The sequence below is a fragment of the Maylandia zebra genome, linkage group LG12, assembly GCF_041146795.1.
Source record: "Maylandia zebra isolate NMK-2024a linkage group LG12, Mzebra_GT3a, whole genome shotgun sequence".
Taxonomy (NCBI): domain Eukaryota; kingdom Metazoa; phylum Chordata; class Actinopteri; order Cichliformes; family Cichlidae; genus Maylandia; species Maylandia zebra.
Genome location: NC_135178.1, coordinates 32,968,800 through 32,992,727, shown reverse-complemented (window position 1 = coordinate 32,992,727; position 23,928 = coordinate 32,968,800). Strand labels below are relative to the sequence as shown.

General features: G+C 42.7%; 1 protein-coding gene across 2 annotated transcripts in view; it reads right to left on the bottom strand.

Annotated features, from left to right (window-relative positions):
- znrf3 (zinc and ring finger 3) overlaps nucleotides 1-23,928 on the bottom strand; it is a 65,067-nt gene that overhangs the window by 6,571 nt on the left and 34,568 nt on the right. For both annotated transcript variants that reach the window (XM_004566673.4, XM_004566674.5), the window contains exons 2-4: nucleotides 23,543-23,665; nucleotides 3,427-3,501; nucleotides 622-753 (exon numbers count right to left, since the gene is read on the bottom strand). In XM_004566673.4, the coding sequence (XP_004566730.1) occupies nucleotides 622-753; nucleotides 3,427-3,501; nucleotides 23,543-23,665 (330 nt within the window). The remainder of the gene's footprint in view (nucleotides 1-621; nucleotides 754-3,426; nucleotides 3,502-23,542; nucleotides 23,666-23,928) is intronic.

The following is a 23,928-nucleotide window of genomic DNA, read 5'->3' as shown; positions in this document are numbered from 1 at the left end:
CCTTCATGCATAATTCAGTGGCGTGTTAAAGAACAGATACGTGGATGATTATACATGCTGGCCAGTTCACTTTGCCATGTGCATCACTGTCTTCTCACTCTGTCAGTAATTTGCACAGGTTCGAGCTACAACTACACAGTTGAGACCATTCTGCAGACTAGAGCTTAAACGAGTCAGTAGCAATAATAATACGGTTTGTTTTTTTTACTACACTGCTACACTACTGCTCCCTGAAAAGTCTCTCTCATCACCAATCCTTTCTCTTGAGGTTTCATTATGTCAAGTTATTTGACCTCAAAGTGTGCAGGTCTCTTATCAAATATTCCAAGCAAACAAACAGCTCTTTGAACGGCTGATATTAATCTCTCAAAGTGCTGCGAAAAAGTCTTTGGCCTCGGGGCAGCAAAGAGCAGAGAAGAAAGGAAAAGGGGTCAGATTTCACAGCTGGAATTTTCGTTTGTCTTCACATCCAAAGCTTCTCTGCGCTGTTTTGCCGCGTGGGCCTCACAAACATGTTCACCTCATCCCCAAGTTCCTCACATGCGCCTGAGATTTGTCCCACACACATGCACTCCATCTACACTGAGCGATTTTGAGGGTTTTTTGTGAGTAAGCACTTACCCTCGGTGGTCTGTGTTGTATCCGAGCACGGGCCACTTTCTGCTTGTTGACGATGTTCATCAGTTTGACGGCGTCGTTGCCCTTCACGTAAACCACCGGCCGCTTCAAGGGATCCTCAGCAACCTGGTTGAGCTGAAGAGGAGACGGAGAAAGAAGACACGTGAGACACAGGCCTCTTGTTTTCTAACTAAATTAGACCGGTTTTGTAATTTTGACATGAAAGCTGTCGTGTTCAAAAGGGACCTGTTATGCACGGCCAAGGTTTTAAATAATGCGGTCTGTCTATGTAGAACTCCACATTTACAGGTTTTTTTGTGGCCCTGTATGAGCACAGATGCCCCAGCCACCTTCTTCTTGCAACGTGCAGCCAATCAGAACAAAGCTGGTTAAAGGAAGGGATAAAGTAACTAATATAGTTTGTTTCCAATAACATATCTACTGAGAGGGTGGCACCAAAGCACTATGTCACACACAATGATAACTTCAATGTCCGACCTCGTGTGAAGACAATGAGAGAAACTCACATTAGCTGAACGTTACTGTTTAAGGCTTTCTTATATGTAGGTTATTTTTAGATGATCAAAAAAAAAAAAAAAATCATCTTTCTTTTTTTTTTCCCCCATAAAACATGGACGTAGCTTTCCAGTGTTGTTCGTGGCGACAGCTATGGTTCCAATCAGAGCTCTGGTCCTAAAGAAGTGTGGGTGAACCTCTTTCTGTACTGACCCTGTAAACACTTTACTGTTGAGCTTATGCACTTGGTCACTAGTTTTCAGTCTATTTTGTAAATCTCGGTTATTCTGTTTCATAATGGAGGATTATCTGTGGTATTAGTCAATCGCAAGTTAACCGATAAGTTTGTGCTTTCACAGTCAGAACTACCCTTCCTCCTTAATTAGTGGAAATAGCGGATCCCTCGTCTCCAGGGGACGCCACAGTGGGTCGCTCCGCATGTTTTGATTCAGGCAAAGTCTTAAGCCAGATCCCCTTCCTGTCGCAAACCCCAGGGGAGATGTGTGTGTCTGTCTGGAATCAAAGCAGACCACTGCAATATGGAGGTATGGACAGGTTGAACCTTTGTTTTTTTTTAGCTCCATTATAGTTTTAATTTCAAGCTGTTTTTATATATGTAGAAACAGTTCATGGAAAGGGTTGCTTGAGGGTTGCTTGAGCTGAAGTTTGGTCTGTGGATATTAAACCTTGAGCTCAAATGCATTTGTGTCAAATATGCAAAATGAGGCCTTTTTAATTATGCCCAGGACTGATTGTTCTTTTTTATTCAACTCCAACAATTTTAAACCACTCTCTGGTGGATTGTTCTAGACCAATTAACATATGTAGTGTGAGACAAAGAGGATATGAGGCAAAGAGAAACCGGTGACCTTTGTGAATGTAAAAAGTTTTAAACTTTTCCCAGCTGGGAAAAATGACCTATAGGCCCGAGACATGGAAACTGCGGCCACGTTTGCCAGAGGGAGTAGGAGGAAATAGTCAGTGAATAGTATGTTCTGGCTTTTGAGTCAGTTGGCATACTCCTTTACTCCTCCTCGCCCTCTCTGTTCTTCCCGCTCGTCTGCTGGTTGGAATCTGTAATTTGAAAAGCCCAAGGGAAATACCGAAGATATATTCACATTGCTATTTCTTCTGCTGTCGTCATGTTCCCCAGTGAATTACTGTATGTTCTGGTTTAAAAGTATAGATGCTGAAACTTTTGATCTCCCGCTTGATTCTGGTGAGCTGCTCTTACTCTGAGAAACGATTCCACTGCAACTCGAGTTTCCCCTTTAACAAGTAATGCCCCAATAAAAACTAGCTAAAAATAAAAATACAGTACACAAGCACAAAGTTAACCATAAACTTAACTTTTCCCAAAACAAAACTCCAAGTGGCACTTGGCCCCACATTACAGTATAAACAGAGGAAAAAGGAGGTCAAGTACATTAAGTTTATAAAGCTTCTCCTAATTTTGGCCCCAGGACCTTAATTCTCTTTAAGCTCCTCCTCCCTGCCCCTTGGCCTTGTGACTCCTGTCTCTGCTGATCGGGCTGCTCTGACTGGAAAAGCCTCTCGGGGGAATTTAACACAGCCGCCTAGCGCTGCCTTTCATGTGGTCTGCGCGCAATCCCTTTTATCTCTCAGCTACGCGCTTTATGATCCAGCAGCAGAGAAGAAGAGGCGAGGAGAGAGGGAAAAAAAACCCCTGCAAGTCCAGGCCTGGTGTGGCAGGGATGAATACCACAGGAGAATTCTTGCGACAAAGGCGTTCAAGAGGAGCAACTCGAGTATTATACCTCTTAACGGCAGAGACACGGGAGTCAGGAATACTGTCTCGATTTGTGTGACAAGAGATATGCTTTCTTACTTTAGCCTGTGCTCCCCTAAACTTGCACTCAAAGAACGCTCTCAGGAGGTGAGGTAAAGTATGCTACCTGTGCAATTGTGAGCTCAACAGAGTTTGGTCATGGTCTAGTGAAAGCTGAACCTGGATATCAATTTTCAGTCCTCACAGAGTGTAGTGCACTCCTCCAAACACAAGTTGGGAGAGATGAAAGGCCCGGAATGGCTGAATGCGCGAGGCTGATCCGCGTGCTTTTGAACAGAACTAAAGATAGAAAGATCATTGTTTGTACACACACACACACACACACACACTCATACACTGCCAGCCAGAAGGGCAGGGCAAGCTGCTAAGCTTCATTCAGAAATGAAAAGCGGAGAGTCTTTCACGGAGAGACCGAGACAGATTAGACTGTTTCAGTGCTGTTGAGAGCGTGAATGCCGGAGTAATTCTCTGTGTGTACAAACCTGGTCGATGGCATCCGGATTCTCAGATACATCAAAGATGACGGCTGTGGCTCCCCGCTGCACCGCTCTCTTTGCCTGCCAACACAGAACAAAGTAATCATTAGATATATTGAGGAAAAATAGCCGGGGAATGCATAATCATACCGATAAAGACACTCAACTCCCAAAGTTGGATTTCACATTTTACTCAAGGCCACTAGAGGGAGTTCTCTGCCCGAGTGTAACCTTCACACACATTATCTGAAGTGAGAAAATGAGAAGGAAAAATTAAATCGAACAGATGAGACGTAAACAAGCCGGGGACAACATTTGCTTGGATGCACATGTGGCTTTCTCCACCATGATGTCATTCCACGTATATCTGCGCCATATTAAGTTAATAATACGACAGAGACTTAAACACTTCCATAAGGAACTAACGCATGCACAGCTCCATGTGATGCAACTCTGCTGTGCAGGTTTAGAAAAGTTAAATAAAGTTATCATGGATTTCCTGCTGTTAAAACTGTGAGCTCCTTTCATCTGAGAGGGGGGAAAGTCATAACACAGAGGCCTTTTGAAGAGTTCTGCTAAAGGCAAAAGATAAAGGAAATGCTTGGATCTGCAGAACCCTGAGTATCTCCTTGCAGAATCCAAATTGGCTTCCCCTCGTCAGGGAAAAAAAAAAATAGTTCCTTTATCTTAACTCCTGCCTTCCCCTACAACCCGTTCTCACCCCGCCTGATTCACGGTGCCCTATTTAGACAGCGTTTTGATGTCTACACTACATGATCTAAAAGAGCGCGGCTGGATCATATCCTGGTATTATCAAGTGCCCTTGGGCTCTTGCCAGCGTTCTTCATAACTGGAGGGAACAGGGACGGGGGGTGAAGATCAAAGTGACAATGTACAGTGCTGTGACTCCGCTGCCGACTGGCTGCAGAGTGTCACCGCTCCACTCTGCAGGCACGGAGGACGGACACGGAGTGGGGACAGGGAGCGGTGGTATGTGCGGGGGAGGCACAATTGCTCTTTTCCTAACATATCATGTTGATTTCTGAGGTAACAACATTCAACAATGGGATGTTGAGCAACTTTCAACATCATTTGTCAAAAGGGCAGCCATGTAGTTCAGTAGAAAGACCACCGTGGGTCTCAAAAAGGCCCTCAGCGCTCCTCAAATCAAAGGCTTGTAAAGCCCTCGGCGCGCTATTCAAGTTTTATTTGTCTAATTGGTAGCTATATGGCACATCATGTCACAAAGGCTTCAACTGACAATAATTGCTGACTAATTTATCAATTACTTGTCATGAGTGAGTCTATAGGATGGCAGAGAATTGTAAAAACAGGCCACTAAAGGTCCTGTGTAAAAATGAGGAGTGAAGAAAAGTAAAAAGGCTTTTAAATTCAAAATAATCCATTATTTAATATCATTTTTGTGACTTTACCCTAGATTAGCTTTTCTACAGGATGCTTGCGTGACACTCTTAAGTTTCCTGTGTTTCCTGAGTCTGTAGGAAGGTGGTAATGATTAACATAGCTGTCCAAGAACAAGCAGGTGAAGTTAAAGCAAGTTTGAAATAAACTTTTTCCAACTTAACTGGCAGCTTTTAATTCCTTTACACAGTCCACTGCTACTATTTGCATTCACAGCAAATAATGAAACTGTATAGAATAGTTAGATTTTCAGTACATGGGCTTATTTTACAGCACAGGGGAAGAAAAACAAAAGGAACAAAAGTCCTCTGATGGGGGGGGCTTGACTCTGAGTGACTCTGAGTGAACATCAGCTTCAGGAAAATGTAAACATATCATGTCTCTGAATTTCAAGCTGTCTTAATTAGATTTCCCCTTGGCTTAATCCATAGACAAGATGTTTATGAATCTGGCTTTCATAGCTCATTAAAGACTAATTAACTAAACAAACTGAATCAATCATTCCCAGCAGTGAAGGAAAGCCCCATGAAAAACAACAGCAACACGCAATAAGTACAAGCGCTTCCAACTTTCTCTTTCGTTCTGCTTCCTTTACAGCATTGCTCTTTTCTTTCTCCGTTTTTCTTTAACTTTTGTACTTGGAAAGTTCAAAAGCGAGCGGTGTGGAATCGGCTTTTCCCTCTCACCCAGTTTTCTCTCAGCTCCACGCTGCCAGGCTCCAGCCCCCATTTAATTCAGCACAAGTCTGCTCCTTTGATGTTAGCTCTCCCAGTTAATAATTAATAGCTCTTGGTAAGACGCTTTGAGAAGAAAGAGATCTCCCTCCTGAAGAATCTCCACTCGGGCAGGCCCGCGCTGCAGTGCAGGGACTTGCCTGACGACAACAAAAATGCACCCACAGGCAAACTGGCTTGCTTAAAAAAAACACCATAAAAAAATTACAATCTTCGGACACCAAAAGATGGATTAATACGGTTAAAAAATTTGCTCAGAACTAAAATACGGTTTATTTCAATGAGTCAAACTGGGTTTAACGAGACATTGTGCAAGAAATCTGAGACAGCACCAAGTCGTCTGTGGTAAACCTTTCAAAAAAAGATGAATTGCACACTAGAAAAGTGGGCTTTCATTGAGATTCAACAGGGATTTCAAAGAGGTCTGGTCATTAAGCTTATCGGGAAGGAAGTCACGATGGCGTTTTGATCTTCTCATTCGTACTTAAAGACGAGATCAAGACCGACCGATGCTGTCAGCTATTTCAGCGATGAAAGTTGCAATAAGACAGAAAGTTGCCTGACAAGTAACAGTTTACAATATTTGGGTTTTATAAAAACTAATATAACATTAAAGGGTGAATTGTTCAAGAAACAAGGAGATGGGAATTTTGGTGGTATATTTACCACCATGTACTGGTACATTGTCAACATATTACATATGTGGACAATGATAAAATGTAGTGATGTAATTATGGAACTATTTCTTTAGTGTAGTGTAATTTCATAAAATACAACAAACTGTTATTTAAGTTACTCCCAAGCACCCCGGTTTGTGATAATGAGTGAATAACAATGTCATCTATAATAAAAAATACAATAAACACTAAGAAGATCATTTTACTGCAGAAGTACTTTTACTTTTGACACCTTTGAAGTGAAGTATATTTAAACAGAGCTTCTTTCACCAGTGGAGATTCACTGATCAAGAACTTGAAACACTATAAAGTGTTCAGATAATATTAGATTACCATGATTCCCCATCTTTTGTACTTTTTTACTCAACCAACGGTAGTTTGTAAGATTTGATCTTTATCCATGAATCAAAAAGTAAACATATGAGAACAAAACCCCTGCGAGGCAAACAGAGGTGGTCAAAAACAAGGCAAACCGAAAACTGTCTCACTGTGAAATCCTGAAAAAAGTTAATATTTTTCTCAAAGCTGAGACGTGATCTCTCTTCCTCTCTTGATCAGTCATCCATGCTCAAAAGTCAGCTGAACTCTCAACCCGAACTGCCTGCCAAAATGGTGGTTGGGGGGGGGGGTTTACAGGTACTTCACAATAATGCTGGCTAATCAAACTTCACGCTGGCTCGGAGACATTAGAATTAGGGTACAATCGTCCCCGAGTGAACAAAAACCGCAGCAGAAAGCACTGAGGACTCAGTCTAGACGCAGAGGAAAATGAAAGCTATGTTTAGCATCCCTAAGTAAACCTGCCAGCTTGTAAGATCTGAGGGAGCGAAATTTTCACTCGTCTGGAAAGAGTCTCTTCTCAGTGTAGAACTCACTCCGTCATTCACACGGACCGAGGGTTGGCATATTAACTCTGTGTCACACACAGAGCCATCCGTGTGTGTTTATAAATGCATGTTTAACAGAAAAACACAGGCTCACGTGCAAACCGAACTACACCTGGATACACCTGCAACATCTGTCTCACGCTCCAGCTCTTCTATCCCACTGCTACCTTTCTTCTCCTCTGCTTCCCTTGTTTTTTTCCTTCTTCCTCCTTCTGCTCATGCTTTCCTTTTCTGCTCTCTCTCTCTCTCTCTCCGCACTGCTATAATTAAGGCAATTAAGTCTTCAGAAGACTCTCCACTGCTATTATGCTGTAATTTCATGTTGCCTCCTGGCTTTACCGTTTATTAAAAGATAAAGGCATACTTTTCTCCTGTGGATTTTCTCATATGTGGTCACCCCCTCTTTTTTTTCATGTCCTTTTCTCACTCCCTTTCAGGGAAGGCATGTGTGCCGAGACATTATTTACATTCAGCTAAAATAAAATCAGAGTTTTCAATGTGGCTATGCTTCATCTGATTGGACGCCTTTGCAGCTGAGAGAAAGAAAAGCATTTCTGAAACGTCTCTCCTTTGTTCTCCGTGGATGCTGAACTTCAGCAGACAAAACCTGGCTGTATTATCGTGACATTTTCAAAACAGCAGGATTAGGAGCACTTACTCACCTAACTAATCCTTCTTCATCTCCCACCGTTTGATGTGAGCACTTCACCGACAAACCGTTGCTCTGTCGTAACATGTTTTTCTATTTACAGATATTCGACATAACTGTTTTGGCCTGTGTGTCATTTAATCAGCAGGTTTAGCGATCCTGCCGGATCTGCTTACTGTTGTGTCATGACCACTGTAATATTAAGACCGGGCTATTGTGAAATCATTTACAAGGACACAATGTCACTCAGAAAACCTTGATGTGCTAAAAACACCTGACTAGTGTTGAGTCTAGGGCTGCACGATTTTGCATAAAATGAGAATCACGATTTTTTTTGGCTTAGAATTGAGATCACGATTCTCTCGCGATTTTCTTTTCCAGTATAAATATTTATTGCACTTATTAACTGCACATCAACTTCGTAAGACTGAACATAAAAACAATAAATAAACATAAAAACAACAAATGTCTCACATTTTGTCGTTGCCGCAAAATGTTGTACTGCTTGAAATTCCGTCTCCACCGTTGCTCGACGCTGCGTGTATAGAGCAGGTAGTGCAACAATAGAAAAATAGTTGCGGGACGGCACTGTGTAGCGTTTGTCTAGGGTGTTGATCATTTTCCTAAATCCCTCGTTTTGCTCAGTGTTGATGGGAGCCATATCTTTGTTCAGGTGATAAGTGATAGCCTCCGTAATTTCTTTGTGCCTGCAGTAGTTCGACGTGTATAGGGAAGCGCTGTATAAGGTTCCCGTTATTGATGTTTGGGTGGTTGACCGGGACGGATTTTCTCCTGTCACTTTCTCGTCGTCCCTGACGTGTTCTCCGTTGTTTTTCCCCTGCTAATTTTAGCAGCCAGCTTCTGTACCACGTGGTATAAGGCTCCGCCCTTGTCATTTGTTGAGCAGGAAGAGTGAGCGCTTGTTTTCATGCAGATTACGTCCCGGATCAAAATGCGGTACAATCGTCGTCGTCTTTTTTCTCTCTTTTTAAAAAAAACCGTTGTCATTTGGAAATGAGATCGCACATAAGTATGAATTGAGATCGCGATTTTCTAACGATTAATCGTGCAGCCCTAGTTGAGTCACCGTTCAGTTTCTGATTCCATCCTCACAAACTTTTGAACTCGCCCATTCGCTCCTTTTTTTTTTTTTTTTTTTTTTAAATATTAATGCTTTCTCGCAGCTGCAGCGTGTTACAACAGTCCTAAGGGCAGTCTAAGGCACCATTTCAAATATTTACGGAGCACATAAAAATCCACTTGTGTGTCACACCGATGGGGGATGGGGGCCGGCAGGCCTCTGAGCTCCTCTCCATTCAACCACTTTCATATAAACTGACAGTTCACCCAAAGTAAACACACAGGGGAAAGAATCACTTAAAGCACTCAGTGAGCTCAGTGACTGCCATTAATATCCAACATGCAGATAAGAGGTGAAGTAAGGAAGTGGATGCTGACCTGGTCACCATGTGCTGAGGAGTAAGGACGCTGAATAAAAGAATGGTTTAAGCCCTAAAATTTGTTTAAGACGACAGGCAACTTTAATAATCTGCTGGCATAATGTCAATGTTACTTCATCAGGGTCTGTGCGAGTGTGCCACATGGTGCTACAGGGTTATAGCACATTTCCCACACCCACTTCTAGATTGGGTGATCCATCACGATAATCATGTCAACTCAGAAAGAAGCACGAGAGGCATCGTGTACATGCCTACCTGTTAATGCGGCTGCGGCATTGAAAGTGATAAGTAAATGTTATTAGGTCTGACCTGGTGAGACTCCCCGGGAAGCTCATTCCCAAATGAAAACATGTTCACATGGCGTCCGATCAATGGAGCGCAGGTCTGCCATAAATCATGGTTTCATTTGAGCTGCTGGGGTAAGGGTTCACTGTTCATAGGAATCACACTTTTATCTGATGTTTACAAGTTAGGTCTTTACTGCTTTTTTCTCCCTGCTTCGCCAATTTCTAGAAAAATATCTGGGTGGCATATATTTGCTTGTCTTTGCCAGATTAATGACTATTAGCCATTTGTTGGTTTAAGATAGCTCACAGGCTTGGCTATCAGAGATTTTCTATCATTTTGTAATAAACATGAAAGAAACAGTTTTGTTCCTCAAACAATAAGACTTACAACCTGCTGAGTAAGAAACATTCAAATAAAATGTGTGGTCCAACCCTTAAACCTGCTGTGAAGCAGGATGTGTGCAAGTATGTAATTTGTGTGTTTAATTTAATTATATTGATCCTGATTTGAATCATTTCATGGTAAGGTTGCTTGAATTAGACCAAATTTAACACATTTTGTTTTTATGACTCAGTATTTATGAATAGTTGTGAGATTTGTCCAGGATGACAGATTGAGAGAGATGTAGAAATCTGGAGCAGATATAATGAACTCACTATCAGACAAACTTCAGGTACACTGACCCTTGACCCCATCTCTGTGCTGTACATATAATTGACCAGGACGCATGCGCACACACACACACGCACACACACACACACACACAGCATGAAATGACTATCTTTGTCACTGTGACACTGTAATCAGTTCCCCTAAGTCCAGCCAAAGGACTTTCTTTGCACTGAAGCCCCAGAGCTGAAAAATTGTAAAAAGTGAGGCAGAAAAAGCAGACATTTCCAGGTTTCCTTAGGAGGCAAAGAGCTTTCACCTAGAGTCACTACTCTGAGGTTTATGGTGGACAAAGACTACACATCATCTGTCATTTCTGACAAAATCAGCCGTATTCATTATCTCTCTTGATATTGCTGGACTAAAGAAAAAAAAACAGATTTTTTGGGGGCGGTCCATTAGCCCGCCTTTGTAGTGGCCCTTTGGGATTTGTCCCTCCATGGCTGATGTGTGGGACACCAGTGTCCCCTCTCCATTTCTGTATCTGCCTCAGCGCACAATATTGGGTGGCCATTCACCCATTATTGCATAACCAGCATTATACAAGTGAACTGTGCTATCAAAATATGTGTGTGTGTGCATGGGTGTGTGAGGGGGCACCTCTGAGGAGGCCTGCCAGTGGAACTTGGCAAGGAGCCGACCCCATTAAAGAGTTGAGACAGACAGAGAGAGAGAGAGAGAGAGGGAGGTGTAGTTGGGAGTGCTCCCTGTCCTTCATAATAAGACTCATGCATAGTCGTGCTCATGCACACTTATCTACAATACCAAGTCCTGACTTATCTAAACTAAACTCATAAAGCTCTGACAGAATCCAAAATGAAAAGTAATGCCATAAAAAAAAGCTATCAGTTCTCAATGCTGGCAAACAGTTGTGGGTGTTTGCTTTAGTCTCTGTTCAAAATGTGACCTTAAAAACACAAAGTACCAGGCATTAAACGCCGGATCAATTTTCTCTTCTTTATTTGTTGATTCGATTCTGCCTGGCTGAACTCACATTTTCCCCACATGTAGACATGATTTTATTCAGAAACAATTAAAAGAGAGAAGCATGTAAGAAGTTTGCATTTTTGTCCATCAGTAATATAAATATGAGCGCTGCTGCTGCCATCATGGATTGCAAAGTCAGAGTTGGTGGACTTTCCAAGTGGGAAATCCAACATGAGGGGGCATTCCAGCTGAAAATTCCAACCTGGAAGTTGAAATTTCAAACTTCCCACTTCAAATGGAATGCACCTTTACCTACTACTCTGCAGTCTGTAAAAAGCAGCATGTAATCAAAACCCATATACTAAGTATCATGTTTGCTGTGAAAATCTTTAAGCTGCATGTCACTTTATAGGAAGGAATTATAAACTTCACTTCCTAGAAGAAAAAAAAATAACAAAGAAGATTACAACTAACCCATGTTTTTTAGTTTTGGTGTCTTTTTCTCCAGTGAATTTGAGACACTATTAGCCCTTTTCCACTAGTACCTGCACGGCTCCACTCAGTTTTGCTTGTTTTCCATTACAATCGAGGACCACCTAATGGGGTCTGTATAGCAATGCTATAAAGTACCGTGGCGTCATTTGTACGTGGCATGAACACCACAACAATGGAGGACATCGAGGCGATGGTATAACTCCTGCTTGTCAAACTCGGACGACATTGTTGTTTTTAGTGTAGCCTTTCCCCTCGTCGCCTGGTTTCAAAAAATGGCGGTTTTGATTTTCGTGAAGGACTCATGTTTCATCGAGTGACACCACCGACAAGCCAATCTGTGGCATGTGTCTGTTAACAACACATTTTTGGATCCCCACAGATTTCTTGGAATCTCGGCCGAGAAGGCCGTAACGTTTAAACATTGGCTTCAAATGTTACCATTTTTAAATGAATTTTATTCAGTGCAACAGTCAACAGTATGTTCACCTATCAGTGGCGTCATATTCTCTTTAAGCCCTCTCCCGTGGCTATAATTTCCAGGAAACACCGTAAACACCAGATGAGAATGTGCGCTTGAATGTTATAACATTGCCGTTTTTAGCGCAATTGTTTTGAACACGGATAGCAGATTGAATTAACCAAAACAAAACAAAACAAAAAAAAAAAACATGTTTTCACAAAAAACCTCGATCAGAATTATGTAAAAAAGACAATGAAATCTCATTATCTTGTCATCATGTGGGAAAAAACAAAGATTACTTAGGATACACTGTGGTTTTTACAAAATGAGAGACTTTCATGAAGCATCGAGTTGAATATGGCCCTCGTTTTATGCTTGCTTTTCTTTTTAATTACATTTATTTTGGCGGGAAATTTGAGCAATGGTTCGGTTTTCTTATGTGCGTCCCGAAGGCACAATAAACAACAAATGATGGATGAAGTGCAATCACTGAACTCGAACTTTTCGCAGAATACGTCGCATTTTTATCTCTCTCTGTATATAAAAATACACGAGCTCGTCTTTGCCCGTTTTGCACCACAGACAGCGTTTCCCATCTCTCCCTGTGGTTTGATGTCCTGTGGTGTCAGACACACACACACACACACACACACACACACACACACACACACACACACACACGTAAATGCACTGACTGAGACTGCCGCTAATCAAGATGCTTTTTAGTCTTCTCTCCTCCCGCTGCCCACTGCTCTGCCCTGCTGAGACCAAACATTGAGACCGGAGGAATGGACAACCGCTAATTAAATTTCCTCCACTTTTCCTCTCCGTCCCTCCCATGTTGTTTTCTTACCGGTTTTGGTTTCTTGCCCTTTGTGATTCACAGGAAAATAAACAAGCATCCAGCTAGGAACAAGAACACTACTTCTCAAAAGCTTCTTCTCCACCTAGTGTCTAAAAGAAGCCGTTGGGGCCAAAGTGGGAGAAGTCATGACTAGAAAAGACGGACTATAATCCCACTTGTTATTCATTGGTGGGATTTTACTAGTATTACTGATTGTTAATTTGGCCTTCCGTCATTTTAATCAGCCTCACAGAACTTTAATGAATGGAAGAGTGATTTTATGATACAAGTTAGATTATAGCTTCTAGAAAGGGTTTAAAGGATTTTTTTAAATGAACACTCAAAGGCAGAAGAACTGAAGAGAGCTGTCAGATGAAACTAAAGAAGACAGCAGGCCTGGGATGACACACTACATTTGTGCTTTCCTTCCTGCAAGGCTCTTGGCACATAACAGATCAATACTAGTGTTTCTCTCTGACTGCCAAGGATACTGACCTCAAACTAACAAAGTTAAATATTAAAACAGAAGGTCAGGCGGGTTTAGCTGATCACTTTGAAAAAGACTTTTTATCCTTTTTTAAAAAACTGATTCTGTTTATAAATCACTTTTTCTATTGTCTTGCTGGGGGATGCCGCTGCCATTGAGGTGTGCCATTACTCTGGGCGGGGTGTGCTTGGTCTGCAGCATTGTTCCCATGGGTGGTACATGTCAACTAACATCAATGTAAATTCAAGGTTATTCACTACACCTGTCAGTGGTTTTAATGTTGTGGCCAATCAGAGTACAATATGAATGAATAAACTGTTAGACAGCGTGTGCAGACAGCTTTATTGATTGCAACAGCTGTAACATCAACTGCACGTGAGACGCAGCTGAAAAAGACGGCCAAAGCTCTCGCTCAGTCAACAGCCTTTTTAGCTGCAAACAAAGAGAAAAACATCTCGTTCTGCCTCCCGGGCTAGCTGCTAACCACAACACATACAGGTGTACCTGCCATACGCAGCCGACGCAGGTGTCTATAAAACATGGATGTAGCTACAGTTACACCAGTGTTTTTTTACAAACCTCAGATGAGAACGAGACTGACGCTCACATGGTGGCATCTCGTCAGTCGCAAGGCAGCCACCATAAATGCCCTGAAGCTTGTCATCCTTTGTTGTCTATTTTATGCAAAACGCAACCTTAATTTACAAAATGAATATCGTGATGGACTGAAAAAGATTTAAAACTAGTGATTGAAATCATCAACTTACTGGTCAAGCGTTTAACAGGGTACATGAAGTAAAGAAGTATGGCTGTTTTTCAGTAGACTGCTTTAAAGTCAGTAAGGCAGAGGAGTTGTGCCGAAATTTCTTTTCTTTTTTTTTCTTCTACAAAACAAAACAGCAACAGCACAATATTTGTTGTCCCCAGTGTCCACGCTGCTATATTGTGAACTTGCACAACGTTTAAAATGCAACTATTTCAGTCAAGTGGAGGCGTTTCACTAAACTGCTACTTCTCCCCTTCCTGTAATTCGTCTCCAGTTATACGGTTTTTCTCTAATCTCTGACTCGACGCTGCTTTAGGAGACCATGCCCCTGCACGCTTGAAAGAGACACCGCCGCTGTTGCTTCTCTTTCTTGTAATACGCTATCCTCCTGCTGGTTGGGGGTGTTGCCATTGCCTGCTCACTTCTTTGCCTGGGCAAACAGCAGAGCGGGTCAGGACTTGGCCCTATTCCCCTTATTTTGCATCCTTCTTTTTTCTTTTTTTTTACTGTTCCTTTCTTCCCCCACTATAAAGCCTAACAGTGGGTCAGCAGAGGAGGATGACTGTGGTTGATTATGTAGAATAAAGAAGAATACAATTCTTCTTTAAATTGGGATACAATGTGACCAATTTGTTGTGAGCACACGGACTTGTCTGCTTAGCTGCGACACTGAAAAGGCATCAACTGCATGTATCCTCCAAATGGAGTAGAGAAGAGATAATTATAATAAGGAAAAGTCTTGATACAACTATTTTCACATATGCAGTTTCACGCCAAGATCCTTTTTGATATGTAAAAATTTCCTTTTAAGTAATCTGGGACAGCTTACAAACCTCAAGACAAAAATCTAAGGACTCGTGAGATGTTTGATGGCACTGGAAAACATAAAAAAGCCTTTTTATTTCTTCTTCCAGTCTTTTCTTCCTCTCATGACTAGATTTTACTTGTTGTGGGCTTCTAAAAAATATTTATATGAAGACACTGGACTTGAAACTAGAACACAGGACCTGCTGCAAATAGGATTTGACCAACCTTTATATTGCATGACCTTAATGCCTCCATATAAAGGTGCGTTTATTCAGCTATTACTGCAATAAAACACCTCACACTGTCATTTCTCAGCAAGTCATCTCTTGGTTATAATATCTTTTGGTCAACAAATCCATTTCTGGATCACACACACCTTGTCTTTCATGTACCTCTATTTTGTAAAAAAAAAAATTACAGATAAATTTGTATTCCTTATATTTATCCGATAAATTTTTCACTGACTTTCTTCTTCAAGTTCTTCTTGCAGCATGTAATCACTTATCCAGATGTTAGATCTTTATTGTTATACTGGTCTCCAGTAAACAATACTAATGTGCTACCCAGAATCTACTAGGTGCATTCCCATTCAATATCCCCTCCCTATCTACATGTTTCTCTTTCTCTTGTTCCATTACCTCACTGTCTGAGGGCACGACCAGCTCCGATGACACTCATACATCAACCCCCACACACACACACACACACACACACACACACACACACACACACACACACACACACACACACACACACACACTCTCGCTTAGGCACACATCACTTCTTCTCCATCTTCTTGTGCTGGACCTAACCATGCCTCCCTGGCAAAGCATGAAAGAAAGTTTGAACCACAAGAACAGGATGCCATTTTCACCCCCGCTAACCCTTCAGTTTTGGAGTCATGTATAGCAGGGAGAGGCATCAGATTAGCTGTGTGGGACCTCGGGGCTTCAGTTTCCAGCTTTTGTGCCAGGCCGTGGGCTCGAGCCGTACAGACAACACGGCCCTGACATACACAGTGAGGCGCGGGACACGAGGATTCTCACGCACACAAGCACATTCCCATACAAAGCAACGGGCTTAGAGATGAAGGGAGAAAAGACAAGGCTTTGCTTGATGTGGGTGGATGTCTGGTCCTATCTTTTCTAAGATTTACTTTTTCCATGGCTCATCTTTTCTTTTGTCTTTTTGCTCACTGTCTGACAGACAAGACAGCTTAAGCTCAGGCTGTTGTCAGACTTTTAAGTAACAATTGTGATAAAGATCAAAAATCAGTGTAAAGGTGGAGAAAATAAAAAGAAACATCCATAGTAGAGCTAAATGCACTTTCTTCTCCCCTCCTCTCTTCCTCCCCCCTTATTTCTCTGCCCCCCTGCCTCATCTTTTCTTTTTATCTCCCTCCATCTCTCTCTCATCTTAAGTCCCCAGGGCTCCTTTCTCCTCTCTTTAAATAGAGGCCTTAGCTGTGAAGTCTAATAATGGTCATTTGGCCTCCCATTGAAAGCTGGGTAATTCGGTCCAGGGACGGCTCACTTTGAGCCACATGACACAAGGAGCTTCCCAGTGACCATGGAAACGAGCGCAGTGGGACCCCTGGGTCCCTCCAAGTGCCGTGAAACACGGCAAAGCAGTGATTTAGGGGAGAGACTTACTTGGGAGGGGGTGATGGGGGTAAACTGAAGTAGGAAGATGGGTGAGTGTTCCAACACACCCTAAGAGAGAAGAAGCCTGCAGAAGCTTTTTTTTTTTTATAGCTCCAGTAAAGGTTGAAGACAGTACCCTCTTTTTTCCTGTGGCCTGCATAAAATGGGAGCCAGGGTGATTTTAGGAGCTTTATTTATAGGGTCTTTTATTATGAGTTATAAGCTAAATTGGAAGTACTTCCTCAATATAGGAGGAACTTTGAGTGGTGCAACACTGGTAAAAGATTAAGAGCTGCTGTCCAAGACTAATGTTAGCCTCAGAAAAAGGAGCAAAACATACAGAACAGAACTGATAGTGAAGTCAAGGCTACACTGAGTCTATATGTAAAATTCAATCATCGGAGTGAAATACATTAGGAAAAAAAACTCTCCACGTTCACTTCACCTTGCTACTAGGCATTCACACACAGTGAGGAACTGTAGGTAGAAAATAAGGAGGTTGGAACAAGACTGCAAGAAAATCAAAGACTGCAATAAAAAGGTGATGCTGCATTACTATTTACAGGCCACTGGAAACTGCACCATTATTAGTGGTTTGAATGCAAACAGGGGAAAAAAAGGCTTGGAAAGTATACAGTCTACAGAATGTCACATGACATAGGCCCTTTTTAGAGAGGAGACTTAAAGCTCAGCTTGTTTCATCGGTCCACTAAAATGCCTGTTTGCTGTCGATCGCATTTCTAACTTGTCATTTTTATTTTACAGTTTTAATCAACTTTCCAACACAAGTGAGTCACCGCAGTTTTGAATGCTTTCAAAACTTCATTCTTTGCACCGTTATTACCAAGAGCAGGTTCTTGCTGTCTGTGCTGCCTCTGCAACTTGTACACAGGCTGCGAAGGGGATCGTTCTTCTTGCACTTCCAGGTATGAAGCCTTACCCTGAATTGGCAACGGTTCTTATTGTGGGACAGATACGAGACCAAGGACTTCCTGTTTCATCTAAAGGTCAATGTTTACTAATGCAGATCACTTTTAAAAGCTAATTAAAAGCTAGGTTATCTTTAAGGAATATCAGATCGCTTGATGATTGTATTTCTGCAAGTGTAACCAGCACACAACCAAATATCTGACTGCAGGTAAACTACAACTGCAAATCAAAAAGCTTTCAGTACCAAAAATCCCATGTTGATAGATTCTAAATGTTCATATGCATATGCTAAAAAAAAGTTTGCTCAGGCTGCGTAAGACTGCGGTCATGACTTTTCCAGAAAAAAGTGACTCAGGCGCTCATTCAGATATAAATCCACCATGTTCAGAGGACGTCAGGTTAATAGAAAAGAGTCTGAAAAGGGGCTACACAGATAAGAGGGAGAAAGAGAGAGAGGCTCCTGCCTGGTCACAGTGGAAACCTCTCCTGACACCCCACCCGGAAGAGCGGCCAAGATAATATCAGCAAGTTGAGGCGCACACAAACATGAAAGAAGCACCCAAGAGGCAGGCCCCTGAGTGCTCCATGCTTCACAAGATTTCTTTTTTCCTCCCCCTTTCTTCTCTCCCTGCTGCTCCTCCTCTCTTTTTCAGTTTCTCTTTCTATCCCTCCCTCCGCGCTGCCGCGTTTGAAAGTGTTTGTGCAGAGTGCTTAGGGCGAGGGCCAGGTGGAGAGAGAGCTAAAGAGTTAGTGTGTGCATTTCACCCCATCAGGGTAACACGAAGTTCATCAAGTATTTCCTTTCAGATCTAGAACCTTTCTTTCACGACTTCATGATTTGTTTCTAAGAGCTAATAAGGCTGCACAGAACACTAAGTCCTGAGTGATCACCTGGCTATTATTTCAATCATTTGAAGTCTCAGATAGAATTGCATCTGCATTCAAATGTGTGGAAACTGTTTCAAATTGCAAGCCGTCGAATTCGACAAAAACGTGTTTCAGTGACAAAAAAAAGCAAATCCCTAAAGTTAGGTGAAAACTCAACAAGTTGAAGAAGTTTAGCCTTCAATTCTTTTTCATACTGGGGTCGCCAGAGTTAACAGCTTTGATTTAAACAAAAAGACTGGCTTTCGGTTTGCGGTATTCAACTGAACGGGAATAAGCCCCCGTAAGTTTTAGCACAATCGCAGGGGAAAATTGTCTCATCGATATCATGCATCTTTATGGATCTTCTGAGAAAAGAGTTCTTTTAAAAACTTTGAACAAAAAGACAAGCTTCGTCATTATCGAACGGTCCCTGTGCAAGTTGCAGATCAATTGCAATTTAACAAAACACTCGGGAGAACGCGGAGCGTAGAACTGCAGCAATTTTCCTTCTTTCTGTTCACGAAGGTCTTTTCTATAACAGAAGGAGTGAAATGAAGAAGGCAAAAAAAAAAAAAAATATGGCGTGAGAAGAGAATCGTTAGAGAATGTGAGTCATTCAGCCATCTTCATCAAAACACAAGCTGATCTGCCAGCCCATTAGGTCTCCATGTCCATACTGATAAACAGCGGATGAGCCACAGCGTGCACACATTCACAAATACACCCACTGATCAAACAGTATTCGTATGAAAAAGTCTGAAAACAAGGCCACATAGAGCCAGTTCAATCCAGCATGTAAGCTTCTTTACCACACGGCCTGCGGCATGACACCCTACTGGCATTGCCGTGGCCTCGGGATGACCTCTAACAGTAAAGTGTGTAAAACTATAGCGTCTAGGATGGCTAATGTGGCCACAGGCTATGAGCCAGTCGCCAGCAATATCGCACTCATCTGTCTGTAGCCATGTCTTTCTTTTTAATGCCCATCTCTCCCCTTTTCCTCAGATGCACATCATTCTTGTAGCCCTCGTGCACTTTCCCGATCATTCCTTGCCGACACACACACACACACACACACACACACACACACACACACACACACACACACACACACACACACACACACACACACACACACACACACACACACACACACACACACACACACACACACACACACACACACACACTCTCTGCAGCTCTGGCTGAGATGCCAGACACAGTTAGAGTCCAAGAGCCACTTAGCACTAAGACTCAGCAGCTGTTTGCTCTGGCCTGCTGTCCCACAGTGCCAACTTCAGGACCACAGTAGAAAAGGACACACTCCTCTGCCCGCTCACATTGTTCCAGAGAAACTGCTGTTTTAAGATGAAGCTTGTGTGTGTGTCAAAGACAGAGCTGCCCACACAGGATACACTTTTTATGGTGGTATGCCTCTGGCAAAAACTTTAAAGTAGCTGGCTTTATTTCGGGGAGGATATGTCAGTAAAGGTCTCGAAACTTTTCTTGTTGCTCTAGTTATTTTTAAGTGCTTTGTAGCGGCCGATCTCATGGCCAGTCGCGCTCCGCTGCGATGAACTGTTGTTTTTGGCTGGCGTTTAAGGTGGAACTGATCATGGTTCAGAGACAAGCTGGTTAAGGCCAGCACCAGGCCACACACAACAAGCACATACCAGGGAGATTTACATGCTATGCCAGCCAAAAGTCTTGCTTTTCACAAGCAGCAGGGCCGTGTGGGAGGACAGGTTCCATTTTGCTACTTATGTGCATATATAAAAAGAAAATATATATACCATGCTAAATGCAAACCCCAACCACCCACTTACCAAACAGACACATTTACCCAGGTCATCTCTTTGAGACACCAAGTCTCCGAACTCTTTACCTTAATTTTCTGCCCATACACTCTTCTGCCTTCCCTCTCCTGGCTTCCAGGGATGGGGACTTATGTCATGAACACTCGGGCGGGATGAAACGAGGAAAGCCGGCATGCTAACGCCCCGAGTGAGAGTCCAGTGCCCACTGGACTCGCACTGCAGCACTGGAAGAAGAGATCTCTTGCTGGCACTGCAACAAAGACACCGACGGGTCTGCGCCCCCAATGAAGGCCAGTGGCATGATTTCATGTTCCAGAGGAGCTGCCAAAAATTGCAGTGAATGCGTGTGAACAGACAGCGTAGCGAAGACGGGAGGGAGGTCAATTCTGAGAAAGTCGAGCAGCGAGGAGGAAATGACAACCAAGAATATGTAACTGGCTGCAATAAATAGTTCAACATGAAAGAGGATACATGTGTGCAGAGCTGTAAGCATGATTTACAACATTTACAAACACCCCAGAGAAAGTTAAGGGTTGATAAGCTGGAGTTACAGAGACGGCGCTGTGAAAGCAACAGGGCAGGCCTTCGGACATAGGACATTATAAACAAGACAAATGCACTTTTTAGCCAAATCTGATAAAGAACACATCAAACACTACAGTGAGAGCCCATTTGCTCTCAGTTCTCCTGCTGTTATGGGGAGGGGCTCTAGTTCTGTGGCACACTGAGGTCAGAGGTTTTATAGTCCTGGAGCTCTCACAGGAACCAGACAGGAAGTGCAGGAAAAAACTGTGTACATATATATGACACACCAGCACTTTAGTGAAGTTTGCACATGGACTTCAGAGGCTGGAATGACCGACCCCTTTTCCTGTGTCTTCCTCTACTGCGATTATTTTATTTGTCAGAGCAGTTCTCTATAATAATGAGCTCAACCTGACATCCCTGTGCCACTTAGCTGAATAACCGAGTACAAATCACAAAAGCACAGAGGAGCAATGTCCTGTGTAGCTCCAGCTAAAGACAATCCAAACCAAGAACGAGACTTTACAGCGCTAAACATTTAGCATAGCACTAGAACATCAGTCTGTCCCTACTGTTGGATTCATCAGGTCTCAGAAATGTTTTCTCCATCAAATGTTGCTTTTAAAACTGTTGGAATGATCATAAGGACCCAACGATGCAAGCCCCTTCCTCAAATTCAGCCAACCCTAAACAGAGGAGGGAATGCCCATCAGTGAGTGTTGATCAGCTCCGAAGCACAGCTGGGGGCCCAGTGTTCCCAGACAGTTTATATTTAGACGCTAGGTTTTTGTAATTGAATGGAATCTAAATTGACCAGACAAGACCCTGACACTGTTGGTGGCAAAGTGGCAGTAAAGCACACTTGGGTTCAGTCAGGGGACAGTCTGGTAGGGCGGGAGAAGGGTGGGGGCCGCCGAGCACGAGGCCAGGCCAGGCGGGGTGAGGGTGCAGGAGTGGGCATCGTATCCGGAATGGGGCTGGGCGCATAGCGGCCTGGTGGTCTGGCTGGCTGGTCGGGCAGAGGGAGCAGACTGGTAGGGGGTAAACACTGGACTGTCTGGCCTGGCAAAAGCGTTTGTGCCAACGCAAAGCACCCAGCTGTGTTCAGGCCCCAGGCGAGGGTTTGTCAAGATGCAACAATGGGCTTTCCCTCCTCTAATTATAGTCCTGGCTGAGTACACACAGAGGAAACAAGAGTGACCTAGAAGTTGGGGAGGCTGGCTAGAGGCCAAAAGGTCACAGGCCAAAGTTCTTGCCATCACCGCTACAGTGTCCCTTAGCAAAAGATCAGATCTAGAATATATAAAAATGGCCAGCTCATTAGGACTCTGCTCTGACCTGGTCCACTAAGCGGAAGGTGTGGGTTTCTCTAACTTGGGGTGTCCCCGTGGCTCAGTTGGCTAAGACACATCCCGCGTAACCACAACATTGTGCATCTGAATCTGACACTGGTGCATACTGTATCCTCCATTCATCCCGTCTCTCCTGTGTTTTTATTTTTTCTTTTAAACATGGTATGAAGGAACAAGCTGATGGGAACGACTGAACAAAAACTATCAACCTCGTTCCGATTCGCTCTCTTCCTTCTGAAAATGCACCTGCTTGTATTAAATTGCTGATCTAATGTTACGGACATGATTCGTATGCTTACAGAAAAGGCAAACACACATTCAGCTTTACGTTTCTAGAAAACTGTCAGAATCAAAAACCAGGAGGGGAAATGACTGATGTTTGTGACCTTGTCAGGTTTTTGCTTGTACTTCTAGTACTACAGCCTACTACCTACCATTAAAAATCTGATAGACTGAAAACATATCTGTTTTACCATCTGTTTAAATGTATTATTCACGTGCCATTTCTTCCACTTGTGCTGCTGAAACTCAAGCGTGGGCACGTCGCCACGATAAGGACTACTTAGCTGATGAAATCCAGTTAATGAGTTCTGAGCATAACATTAGTTTTCAGGTCTCAGTGTATGTCAGCTAGAAACCATCATCAAACAAAGTGCACCATTAGGATGTTTATATGGCACGTGGGCTTCTGATATTATGAATGGCTGCTCTCTTTCTGTCACCAGGAATGTACAGGATAAATGAGACTATGGACAACACTCCCTTATTTCATCCTCTGGGGAATGTTGGTACATTCCATTAAGAGGAACACTTAATTAAAGCACGATAAAATACCACTGGAGGTGCCTGGGCACTGGAGGAAGGGAGGGCGGGAGGATAGGGATTGGGGAGGGATCACTACACTCTTGTTCTGACCACAATGGGAAGTAAGAAGCAAAATAAAACTAAACCATCCTTCCATGAATTGTCTCAGTGACTGCACTATATCAAAGCTAAACCCTTAAAGGGATTTTCATCAAATGCAAGGAAATAACTTTTCTTTACTCGCATGTTGACAGGTGACAATCTATTGTAATTTTAGGCAAATAGTAATCAAATTATTAGATATTTGTGCCCCAAGATGGCAAAATCCAAGGTGTTTTTTTGGGCTCTGAATATCAAAGAGTATTGCTAGCTTCTAATTTACAGTGAATTACGGTGTCAAAGTGACTCACCTGCATTGTTAAATGCTGATTTTCATTTTATTGCATGGTTCAACAAACCTGCAGTAGCACAGTAAAGAGCAAGGTGCTGTAATATATTAACTTTCTGAAAGGATAGTCATTGGATGTACATTAACGGGAAACAAAAGGCAAATTCAGAAACTAACACGGTGGCAAAACGGAAACTTGAAAACATAAAAAAGCAGTTCTTTACCTTTCCAAGCACCGTGAGACAACTGGGGTCCAACTCCGGCTGCTCCAGCTTCACCACACCAACCCAGCCATACTCGTATAGGTCCTCTTCATCATTATTATTACATAGTCCCAAAGGATGCATCTGGAAAGACAATAAGATGGAGAAATAAATATTTGTCTCTATGCTACGGAGCTAGTATCACATTAGAAAAGTCAGAATGTGCAACCTTCAAGATTAAAAAATAAAATGTGCATCCGACATACATGATGTATCAAGTTTCAGGGTCTTGGCATCCCCACGTTCTGAATTTGACTCACAAAGAGGTAAATTACAAGCTTAAAGCTGCACAAACATCTCTTGGATGCATTCCTCATATTTATAGGGAATATAATGTTCTTTTAACC